The 12,791-nt window shown below is 36.0% G+C and overlaps 1 protein-coding gene across 4 annotated transcripts in view; it reads right to left on the minus strand.

Annotated features, from left to right (window-relative positions):
* Positions 1-12,791, minus strand: part of EDEM3 (ER degradation enhancing alpha-mannosidase like protein 3) — a 32,487-nt gene that overhangs the window by 7,362 nt on the left and 12,334 nt on the right. For 2 of the 4 annotated variants that reach the window (XM_080623370.1, XM_080623373.1), the window contains exons 6-16: positions 12,082-12,235; positions 10,811-10,945; positions 9,700-9,805; positions 9,001-9,098; positions 7,567-7,692; positions 6,910-6,993; positions 5,381-5,464; positions 4,693-4,817; positions 4,053-4,218; positions 986-1,140; positions 74-227 (exon numbers count right to left, since the gene is read on the minus strand). In XM_080623370.1, coding sequence (XP_080479496.1) covers positions 74-227; positions 986-1,140; positions 4,053-4,218; positions 4,693-4,817; positions 5,381-5,464; positions 6,910-6,993; positions 7,567-7,692; positions 9,001-9,098; positions 9,700-9,805; positions 10,811-10,945; positions 12,082-12,235 — 1,387 coding nt within the window. The remainder of the gene's footprint in view (positions 1-73; positions 228-985; positions 1,141-4,052; positions 4,219-4,692; positions 4,818-5,380; positions 5,465-6,909; positions 6,994-7,566; positions 7,693-9,000; positions 9,099-9,699; positions 9,806-10,810; positions 10,946-12,081; positions 12,236-12,791) is intronic. The other 2 variants (XM_080623372.1, XM_080623371.1) reach the window with 2 other exon arrangements.

Consider the following 12,791-nt stretch of genomic DNA (forward strand, 5'->3'; position numbering starts at 1 on the left):
CAGAAGTTAACCTTTTACTGCGTCCACCACCCAGGAGACTAAAGTGTTCAAAAAAAGTACTGTCGGGCCTTACTTGCACTGCATGCTGTACTAATTGTACTCTTCCATCTTTAAGATGAATCAAACTGACTCCCATCTTCTTCAGTATCTCCAAGTGTTCAGGATTACTGGCCATGAAATCTCGGGCTCTCAACGGTGGTTTTGGTCCACTTCCCAAACTCTCTTCCCTGCCAAAAGATATTAGAGGTTAAATCTTTAAAAAGCAGATTATTCTTGAAACCTAACTTTCACGTCATTCCTACCACAAGATTAGAATTCCTTGGAACAACACTGAGTACAAGCTTCACTATAATGCAACTTCTCAAACTATCTTTTTTTAAAGTTGTTGATTCTATCAGTAATTTTGTAGTGCAAAAAAGCACATGCAGTGTTGATAAAACTACCACATTTCTAAATAGCCTGCATTACTAAGACTGACTAAACCCAGTTTTCCTTACCGAGTTGCTAGTCAGTTTTACTTAAGAAGTGTAAATATCAAAGAGCTGGTTAGATAGATAAAACTTCCTCAGCTATAACAGACTGTCCTAAATTCTTTGAAATAGATGAAGTTATGTATGGTAATACGATTTGCTTACTACAAAGAAGAGTTGCAGAACTGTTCAAGAGTCTATAGAGATTAATTTTACAAAACAGAAATACATACTTCCTGTAATACCTGGTCTACAACTACCACTTGCAGTATATGGCTCATTAAGCTCCTTTTACTTGAAAGACTTGCTAATTCCTGATCAAAATTAACCAAGTCTTGCTGATGCTGCCAGAGAAAACGTAACTGATTTTTCTTACAGCTAGGCTATCCATTCTGAAAGGACTACAACCTTGAGCAGAGCAAGCTCCAATACAGCTCAAATTTCTCTGTCCATGCTTAACAGACCTTGTTCCACTTACTCCTATGCTACCAAAAGACAGAAAATATTCATCTTACGCTCTGGAAATACCCCTAGGACAGCTCTTATCCACCACATTTTTCAAAGGTTCACGAATACTTTGAGCAAACATAGGGTCATTTGGGAAAAGAATTTGGGTGTTTGGACAGGTCCAGTCAAAGTTGCTGTCATCCAGCTCTGTGTATTCTGTAGTCTGAAATGAAAAATACAGATCACCTATTAAAACTGCTGTTTACATTTTTATACAAAGAAAAATCAACAGCCAGACCTACCCTTAAGTAATCTCTCTACTCAGAACATACAGCAGCTGAATGCAATAAATGTTCTACAACCACACAGATTCCAGGAATGAAGAATACATCACCCTTCTGTGCCACACACTGCAGTAATAAAGGGTAACCAATACGCTATAATCCCTTTCTAGAAATACAGAAATATAACACCCAATCTAATTTGTAACTTACCAAACTTGTATCCACAGTTTCTAGAATTTTCCTGCAGAAACAGCTAATCATCTACTACCAAACAGTACTTCTAAACCCCACTCCTGACATGAAAGGAAGGAAACTATGAAAGGAAGTAATTATAATTACATTTGATGCCACTTTTGTCAGAATGGATCAGCTGCAGGCCTTAGGTCATTCTTGCTTCATATTACTAAGAATGTCACATCTTTTCATGGGAACAAAAGATTCTCCTCCTCAGGAGCCATACTGACTTGGTAGTCTGAATGGGCAAGGATGAAACTATATACAATTCAAACAATCTCTATTTTCAGAAAAGATGACAGAGCTAACATTTGCACAGATCACTGTTTTGTAACATGTAAAACCATGTGGAACACATACAGTGATTTGGAGCCATATTGAGCCTCTTCTTAGTTTTGCAAGTAACTGATTGGATAACTGGCAAGTTAAATTTCTCACCTATAGAAGTTAATGTAGTATTTATCTATTGAAAAAAACACACCCCACTGTTCGCAACGCACTAGCTAATTAAAAATCAAGTATTTAAAGGCTCCCTTAAAATTGAGGCCTAAAAGGCTATTAGTTTACTGGAACAAACACTTTAAAGTACCTATGCTTGCAGTGTGACAAAGGGTAGTCACATCATTTAAGAAAGCACAGTTGTAAACATCAGCCTGGTAAGACATGACATGTCCTGTTTATGAGCATAAATACAAACAGGATGTTGAGTTGATACTACAACTATGTCACAGTTTGGTTTAATAGCACTGTGTTTATATGAAGAATAATTTACACATTCCGTTTTTTCTTATCATTTTTTCCCCATCAGATAAATTCTAAAAAAGATTAACACACTCATTTTCACAGCCTTTAAGCCACTTAATGCATCTTGTTGACACTCTTTTCAATGGATCTTACTTATATTCTTAACATTAGCAGCTTTGACCTAAAAGAGCTTAAGAAAACTGCATCTTAAGAATTTACATGGACCTTTTGGAGCAAGTCCAGAGGAGGCCATGAAGATGATCAGAGGGCTGCGCACCTCTCCTATGAAGACAGGCTGAGAGAGTTGGGGTTGTTCTGCCTGGAGAAGCAAACACTCCAGGGAGACCTTATAGCAGCCTTCCAGTACCTAGAGGGGCTGACAAGAAAGCTGGAGAGAGACTATTTACAAAGGCATATACTGATAGGACAAAGGAAAATGGCTTTAGATTATATTGGAAATGGATTTAGATGAGGTATTAAGACAAAATTCTTTACTATGAGGGTGGTGAGACACTAGAAAACAAGTTGCCCCGAAAAGTTGTGGATTCCCCATCCCTGGAAGTGTGTAAGGCCAGGCTGCATGAGGCTTTGAGCAACCTGGTCTAGTGGAAAGTGTCCTCATCTGTGTCAGGGGGGTGGAACTAGGTGATCTTAGCCCCTTCCAACCCAAGCTGTTGTATGATTCTATGAATTTACTCTATCCCCTTTATTGGCCATCTATTAGCATTTGCATCAGCTGTGGGAATCCTGTCTGCCTCAAAAGTATCAACTTTTCATGTTAGCAACGGAAGTTATATAAAATGCTCCTTCAGACCCTTCAGAGAATTTCTTGCATAGTTTAAGAAAGTCTCCATTTCCAAAACTAAGACAAAAGATGATAAATGCTCAAATAAAGAACACTTCAGTGAGGGTGCAGGATCTCCATCATCAAGGAAGAAGCCAACCCCATGACCCATTAAATGTATTACCAATGTTGAACACTAAGTGCAAGTAATTAAAAATTGTTCATTGTCTAATGCTAGAGTCCATAAAACAGAACGCTTTCTACTCTGTTAAGATTTCTCTGGGACACATGGCTTGACATACAGCATGAGCATGTTCCCTGATCCAGGTATTATTGTAAAACTCTTAGTAAAGGGTAAAAGTAAAGGTACCCTAACATAAGGAAATTTATGTCCCTAATACCCTAGACACCTCCCTCTTTGCTTTCTCATTATATCTTTTGCTTGCCAGAAGTATTACAGCCTTAAAAATAAATAGTGTCACCTCACTGAACACACACAAAAACCCTAAGTATTTATGATGCTTCAGAGGACAATTGTATTACTATAGGTTATTTTGGAAGGTTAAGTAATTATAAACCCATAAATGTCCTCAGATTTACACAATAGATGCCTACTGCATGGATTAAACTAATTAAATATTCCAAAGCTGCAGCTGTCAAACTAACTTTGTAGCAGGCTCAAAAAACCTTTCAAAATTTGCTAAGGACTCCTGTAGTAAAATAAAGAACAAAAGTTTAGGCACAGTGTTACAAATGTTTTAGAGAAAAAAAAAAAGATAGAGATAAAAACATCACAGTGTGTTCTTTTCAAATCCATACAGAGATAGGGAGCGATTTCCTTTTTAAATATTGCTGATTTTCCACAGCATTTTTCTCAAGATTCAGTTGTGCAGAGCCCAGTCATAGAAACATTATTCATACTGATGTGACTGGCACTGTTAATATGATGAAATTGTTCATATTAAATGAAGTGTTACAACTAATGTATTTCTTCAAACTATGATTTTTTTCTGATTTTTCTTCCATTTCTTCTCATAAAAAAAGGAACTGCTTCAAAGCACTACTAAAACTGATTAACCTATTACTTACTGTATTTTTTTTAGCAATGGTTTGATTTGTAGTAGAAAGCCAAAGTGGTAATAGATGAGCTTCTGTAGTGAAGATATAATCTTCAATGTCGAAAATCATGTCTTCCTTATCAGCAAACAGCAGGTAAAGATACTTAAACATCTCGGCCAGAAAGAAAGAATCCATTCTACGGAAAAAAGTGGATGTCCTTTAGGAAGATGCCTTTTTTTCTACAACATCACCAAAACAAATATTCATATTGCTCCACCTCTGAAGACTTCATGACTATTGTTGTTAAACTTCATTCCTTTAGCATTCCTTTCACTTGGAAGAAACCATGTTTGTAGGGAAATGATTCAGCCTAATCATTACAAAGCAGAATTACTGAAAAATAAAAACCTCTATATTTGTAGTATCTTGTTGGAAAGTAATTAATCAATTGCTCTGAGACAAATGAAGCATTATTAAACTAAAAATACTCTTATGTAACAAACTAAAACTACTGAAATAGTTTACAGACTATGACAAATGCATAATTTAATGCATAATCAAACTGAAGACAGAGAGCTACTCAAAAGTCAATTAATTCTATTACATAAACAGAGTAATAAGATCTTTTTTCTCAAATCTTTTTTTATGAAAAAATTGTGAAAACGTTTACCTATCTTCATGACTTCCTGTACGAACATCCTTCATTGCAGCAAACCCACAAGGTACTCTTGCATACTTGTTCAAGTTTTCAATGAGCGTTTTTCCTACTTCTAGATAGTAAGGGTCCCCAGTAGCCTAGAAAAGAAAAACCGACAAAAATCAATTTCAAACATATAGGTGCCCTTAATTTACAATCAGCAGCAATCATTTTCCTAATGCTAATTTATTGTTTCTGTACCTTCTCAGACACCAGTAAAGCCTAATTTATTAATATTGCTAGTCACAAGAGAGACTTCTGAGACTTTGAGAGACATTACTTTCTATGGATATGCAGATATGCACATGGAAACCCTTACAGAAACATAAGATGTTTAGGCACTGCTCTTCTCTGCAAGCTACAAATGGCTTTAGCTCTTACTCTCCAAGATCCCTTTAGGAGAGATGGGCAACTCTTACATATCTTTTAAAATATGGGCCTTTTTCACTAAACAGTTTTCTTCTAATTCTAGGTATATCAAACAAAATTCCTAGAACAATTTTTTATAACCAATACTTTAATCTTCTTTATATACAAACTGGCACTGGTAGATAAAACAAGCTGGAGATATGCTACTCATTCAATATTGAAATAAAACATCAACAGAATTCTAGCTGCTAGATAAAGTGAAAAAAACTCAGATGAATGAAAATGATCTTACCTTATACAGGAAATAAGTGCTTTCAGCAAATTCAGGCCTTAAAGGATGCTGAGCCCAGTGAACTCTAAAGTCTGTTGTGAATGCCTGAAGAAGAACAAAAATTAAAACAAGAATAAAAACCAAACACAGGTTTATTTTGAATCCTACTTACTACAATAGTTAAAGTACACAACAGTGGAGGACTGAAGGCCCAACATCAGTTTCAGGAGGCTACAAGAATATTTGTCCAGTTAGTACATTTGGGTCCAAAACCTAAACCAGTGCTTTAGCCCACTTAGTATGAGTGAGATTTAAGCTTGTGTTAGTGCAGGACTGTGGACACCACCCAGCTTCTTAAGTGTCCAGCAAGTGGAGTTCTGGCAAGAAGTAACAGATGAGAACTTGTGGTCCAGACCCAGAAGGCAGCACACAGCCTCCAATCACTCCTGTCAGCACAAATACACAACTGCTGCAATCCAACTAAAGCAATCTGTTGAAGGGCCACTACAAAGAGATCACTCAAGCTTTCACAAACACCATTTTTGCAAACATACCTACCACCTGACACTTCACTGCATTAAACTGTCATTTCAGACTGACAGATGGTGAGCAGCCGTTTCTAACATAAGAAATATCACAGACTAAAAGTCAGTCACCTAAAAATTTCCTAGTCTATGTGTTCACATCCACTACCAGTTGGTTCATCATTCTAGGGTTTAAACTAAGTCTTTGCTAAAGGAGATGGCAACTAATCTTTCAAAGTTCCCTTCCTAAGTACAAAGCACTGAAAAACCAACCCAAAAGAGTCCTGAGAAGCCAAATCATACCGTTTTAAAAGCACCCAAAAAAAATTATCCCAATGTTTAGAGCGCATTCTTTGGTCTCAATATCCATATTAGGTGAATGTGATGTTAATTAAATGTTCTCTAACAGAAGTAAGCTTACACTAGGGAAAGTCAAAGTTAAAACTGGAGTCAGAAGTGCTCTTGTATATTCTGCATCATCACACAGTAAAGACACACACTTCAGCAGGTAAACAAGCTTTTCTGTGCAGAATTAACTTGTTCGAACACTGCACTTGCAGCATCTACAGGTAAGTTTGTGTACCTACTTCCAATATGCAAAATTTCACAATGTTCTCTCAACAATTCAGTCTTCAGTTTCCCTCCTTGGTATGAACATGGCTGTGATCTTTAGCATTAATGCTATTATATTACTAAGCAGCTACTACTACATTTGCTTGTACAGGTTTTGCATACTGAAATGAGTCAAGGTCAATTTTGAAAGGCTGAAATACAAAGCTTAAGCAATTATTAACAGCAGCAGCTTCCTATGGTTCTGTTAATTACAGCATAACTGAAGGAAAAATATTTCATATCCAAAACACAGTTGTCATATGTGCAGAACTGTAGCTCACATGAGAATGCTGCGGAAATGAGGCCTTTGGCTTTAGTAACAGGTATATCTACTATTTTTTTTTAAATGGCTATCTGAGACTGCTCAAATTGAGGTAAGAATCAGTTTACACAATCAAAAAATTACTATCTTACCTCTGGGAGAAAGTTATGCTTTTTTATAACCTGATACAGCATCTCATGAGTTTCAATAGCAGGTCTAATATCGCCCTTCAACACCTAAAATTAAATAATAAAATTAACACTAATTCACCATGCAAAGGAGTAATATTCAAAGTTAGGCACACTCACTGTGTTCATGTAAAGCTACTGACCAATTTCTACATTTCCAGCAGATACACTGAAAGCGGGTAATATTTACAGTATGTAAGCCATAGATATTCCTTTAGAGCTTTTTAAGCAAAATCAGTGACCTTATTAAGACTACTGTCTATGTAGGAAAAGGATCTCTATCATTTACAGAAATAGAAATGGGACTTTGTCTTAAATGGCACACAAACTAGAAAATCTGTCACTAGACTACTAAAAAGGCAGCTCAAGTTTTTAAGTGTTTTTAATGACTGGTGGTGAAGGAAGCAAATCATACAGACGTACTTTTCCAATTCTCAACATGGCCAGAATACAAATTAACTTGCATCACAGCATTGAAGTTACAGGAAGAGTCAGTACAGGAATCCTCTTTCAGTATTTCTGAAAGTCAAATTACTAAGCTTGACTCGTCAATTATATATCCAATCTATTTAATTATTTACTTGTTATTAAGATCATCTGTGCATGGGTTTTAAACCTTACCTGCAATCCAGGGAAGAAAGCTAGCAAAGAATCCATCCAGGTCCTAGCATTTAGCATTGGTTTATGAATATGGACATCAAGAAGAAGAGGTGGTTGGCTAATGTATCTCATTATAGCATTGTAGTGCTGACAAATATCAGAAAAATCATGAATTTGCATAATCAATACATTTTACAAAACAGATACAGATTACCAGACTATGAAATTTTATTTCAAAGGAAGGACCAAAACTACACTGCTGATCATTATTGCATTTGGCAACGCACACTAATTTCTAGTTTTGCAAATTAAAAATGTGTAGTAAATACTGAAAAGCTCCACAGTATTACACATGCAATACACATCACATTTTCCAAGTAGTACACATACGCAAAAGTATGTTCAGTAGCCATGCAATAAACAAGTAACTATCACAGTTAAGGTACATTAGTTCTGGCTTAATTTTTAAGCACAAGCTAAACAAAGCTGAAATTGCTTTCTCTGGACAACAGAATTCTAAAGCAAATGTATCTCAGAAGAAGGGGAAAAGGAAGTATAGAAAACGAAAGCAGCTGGACTTGATGGCTCAGAACTTTAAATCCCACTAGCTCACTTGTCAACTTACTAAAATTCCAATCCTACTACACCCCAAGACAACTGTCTTTCCTGTTTTCTGAAGCACAAGAAGGTACAACCATGAACACATGAGCCAAATCAATAGGAAACAGTTAATAGACACAACAGATTAAAAAAAAAAAGTGGCTGCAGGTTAGGAATATGAAACAATTGCTACACTTAGAGCGCTGCAGCTGGCCTTTAGCTGCTGAATTATTCAAATTTTAACACTGCTTATGATAGAAAATTATTCTATATAAAATCATCTTACTATACAAAATGTTTTTATTGGATATTACTATTTTCAAAAGAAAGAATACTTTCATGAAAGAATAATGATGCTGACAAAGTTGCGTAGTAATCTTACAAATCTAGTAATATAGGTGTGCTTTTCAGCTTGTATACTGGGCCTTAGGATCTGCAGTTCAATGCAAGATCCAGGTTTTGATTTTCAGCTCTTTTTTCTTGCTCCAGGACAGAAAGAACTTGTACCGTGGCTTGTAACAAGTGGCCTTTATGTTGTTTTACAGAAACATTTGCAGTATTACACTCTTCAAGGTGATCTTGAAATACTGCTTCTCCTGTACTGGAAACATGGAAAAAGATCCAGAAGATTCCAATTTTCATTGGATGGCGTTAAAATTGCAGCTCAGGTGGCAATTCACCCAAGATTAGCAAGAACTCACAGTAATAAGAACTGGCACTAGACACATCAGAAGTCATAGAAATTCTGTTAAAGATCTCTTCATAAGCTTCTCCAGACTAACAGCTGACTGACAGTGCAACTAGTCTTAAATTTGTCTTACAGAAGGCACAAACCTGAGCAAGGTGTTAACTTACCGTGTTAAATCTTTCCAGGAAACTGTCATCTCCCAGCAAGACATAGGCTTTCAATAAATATTCATAATATGAATCTATTCCTGCTCCAACTCCACTATCTAGAAACAGTAGAAAATTAAAAGGTGGTTTTCCTTTAAATAGTTATATGGATATTTCCCCTTGGTTTCATTTTTACTTTAAAGGCTCTTTCAGCAAAAAGAAAAGCCTCCTATCACTAGAATTAAGGCACAGATGGATGCAGAGACACAATACTGTTTATCTATGGTAAAGGCTTTACAATATCTGTGCACATAATATGAAGAGACATGCACTGAAGCCAGTTGTTTCACTTTCCTCATATGAAAATATTTCCACTGGCTGCCATAAACAACTGCAGTCCTATTTATATTTTTCCTATGTATTCATAGTAGAATCTCTGAAAATTTCTCCCAAGGCATTTCCCTCTCAGTACTAAAGCAAATCAGAGAACACTTCCTTTGCAATGAATAAAACTAGTTTTGCTGCCAAAACACCCTCCCAGAGCAAAACCAGGCTCAGTTGTAGCAAGTTTCTCCAGTACTTAAATTATTTAAGACCAGTTGCCTATCCCATTATTTTTAAATAGCCTAGATAAACTTGCTTGGGGCAGGAAGGTGTCAAGATTTTTTTCTTGCCCAAAACCATTTGTGGTCACTGATTCCGAGTCAGAATATCACACACCTTTGCGGACCCAGTCTCCAGTATGAATATTAATTGTAACGCCCACTAAATTGCTGCTGCGCTGTCTCTTTTCCCAAATAAAATCAAGCGCTTTCCGGGCATATTCCTGCAACAGCAAAAAAATGCTAATTAAAGGAAATTAGAGAAACACAGATCCTAAAGACCGTTATTCTTTTGTCTATTGAAATTAAGATGCTAGGGAGTAATAAAATGTTTCATATCTAACAATTCTGTAACTCAGTATTACACTTAGATACTATAACGTTCAGTCCACATTATAAATACTCAGTTGCTGATTAGAAAGAATGATGTTGACTACTCAACTATTTGACTAAAACCATACAGTGTATCACCAAGTTAAATATCCTTCTGCATGGGTTAGTACACAAGTCACATACATTCTTTATATATACAAAATTAACTTGAAGGTAACAACCTATGCAACAAAAATGGCTTTAAATCATAAAGCACATTCATGGGATTTTAGCAGACAAGTTCTACCAAAACACACAACACAGGCCCAGCTATGCTTCCACTGGGTTCCATGACATAAAGTGAAATACCAGGCACGTAATGACGGGGTTTGTTGGCTTTTTTTTTTTTTTTTTTTTGGTATTATATCAACAAAACCATACCTGCAAGCATTTTTATTTATCTTTCCTCTGACAATATACCCTTAGGTGGGTCTTGCACAAGTTCAGTGGTACTATAGAAGCGTGGGGTTTATTTTATTATTTTTTTCAAGCTGCATATCAAGGACCAAATATCCCACTTTTCTTCTTACTAGTCCTGCTTTCTTTACCCCAAAGCTATGCAAGCATTATCCTTTAGCTACTCTTCAGTATATTTATCTTGTTTACTTCTACATTACTGTAACTACTTTCAAACAAAATTATTTCTTGTGATTTTTTTATTTTGTAAAATGAGATTAACACTTCAGGAAAAAATCCCAAACACATGACAAATATGAACACATGCAAACCTTTTGTACAGAGCACTTAAGATACACACCCATTTCATGAACTCAAAATTGTTTGCCCAAAATTAAAGAAATGTAACAGAACACTAATGAATACCTAATCCAAAAAATAAGTTAGCATGGAAAGCAAACCTCAAATATAGATGTTCCTGTGAATCGGCTTAAAGCGGCAAACTCAAGGATCAAGGTACCTGCACAAGCTGTACAGGTATCAGTTTCTGTTCCTGTCCGTGCTTCTGGATGTCTTACACCAAATTTTAAGTTAACCTAGAGAAAAGTAGATATCATCATCTTTATTGTTATTAGCTGAAAGAATTTATACTTCTATGATAGGTCTGTAGAGCAACTATGTAACTTTTTCTAAAGACAAGAAAAAAAGATCACAAAGCACCCTTCAGTTTTGCTCTGCTTTACCACATACTATCAACTCAAACACGCACATAAGGTTATCCAGAAGTACCCAAAATACTCAACCCTCCAAAACAAGGACTGGCCTAAATACCTGTTGCCTTGTTCACTCACAATTTGAATAAAAGAATACCACCCTAAAAATCTAATTCTAGCTATTTATTTACCAGCAAACCAGGAACTCAGAACATCACAAGTGCTCAAAATTAAGCTTTGTAAATATCTTGCTACTCCTGGCTCAAGAGAATACCTGCAAGATGGGCCTGCTTTTGTTGAGGGCACAACATAACTTCTGCATTCTGAAGAAGGCCCTCTCAGCAGAAGACTGTCAAAGCCTGAACATTTTGAATTAACCATTTTCACTAGAAAAGTGCAGATTTACTAAGCCTAAATTTTTAATTTCTGGAAAAGTTTCCAATCAAAGCTACATCTCACAAAATCAATGGATGATACACATGGGAAGTAGTTTTCTGTCATGAAGTTTGCACCATGCTCTGTTTCAATATGAAAGTTTTTACATTAAGTGAGTATTTTTAGATTACAGCTAACTTTGCCCTCTTAAAAATGTGGACATAGATTGCGAAGATTAATCAGTTTTGTGCTAAATTCAGAAGCAAATGCTTGCTAGTTCTCTTTCAACATCTTAGTGAATGGTATGTATCAAAACAAAAATTACTCTCCTCAGCTTCTTGGTGATGCCTACAGTAATAGGGAGCAAGAAATCAGCAGACAGTGATTAGACAAGGTTTCTGCTGTTACTATTTACACAAAACAATGTATATTAGAATTTTCAGAGGTGGAAATGTAGGTATTCAGGGCCTAAATCTGTATTTTAAAAGACTAGATAGCATGTATTACAAAAGAGCACTTTATCAGCTTTTATTTTCTGTATAATGGCTAAATATATAAGTGATTTTAGAAACAGGGATAAAAGCAAAACAACAAAAATTTTGCTTACACAAGTAATCCTGAATTGCAGAAACCAAACAACTTACTCTTGGATAAGGGAGACCACTAGTGGTATTAAAAGCAGGTAAAAGCTTGTAGCCTAGTTCCTTTGCCATGTGCAGAAGTTCACCGTTGTACCACTGCATATATTCACCTTTTTCCTTCAGCATAATTGCCACTGAATGCCCACCTAGGAGACCCCTAAACACAAGAAAAATTATCCATAATCTCAAAAGGCATATTCATCTGAACAGCAATGCAAAGCTTTCCACAATTAGATGTCCATGTACATAACTGTGCTATTCACATAGCCCTAGTTTTCAGAAATGCTGAGCAGATACAACTCCTAATTACAATCAAGGTTAGCCGTCAGTATTTCAGAAGCAATTCTGGATCATTTAGGACTCAGTCCTAAACTGCAGAGGAATCACTGTTTCCACTGACAATCAAGAATAACCAGCACCTCTAAAACTGCACATAATAGATTAAAACTAAGCTGCTCTGATCCTGCATTGAGCTCCAAGTTGGACTAGAGACCTCCAGAAGTCACTTCCAACCTGAAATAAGCTATTATACCAAGTATGGAAATGTCTATCTGTTAAATCAGGTACCGAACAGCATAATTTGTAAGACTGTTTCCATTAAATAAAAACCAATGCTACCAAAGCACACAATTTATTTATTTATTTATTTATTTATTTTAATCAAACAACCTCTACCTGGAGCAGCTAGATGGGGGTCAACTTCCCCACATTAA

The sequence above is a fragment of the Psittacula echo genome (genome assembly GCF_963264785.1).
Source record: "Psittacula echo genome assembly, chromosome: 7".
NCBI classification, from domain to species: Eukaryota; Metazoa; Chordata; class Aves; order Psittaciformes; family Psittacidae; genus Psittacula; species Psittacula echo.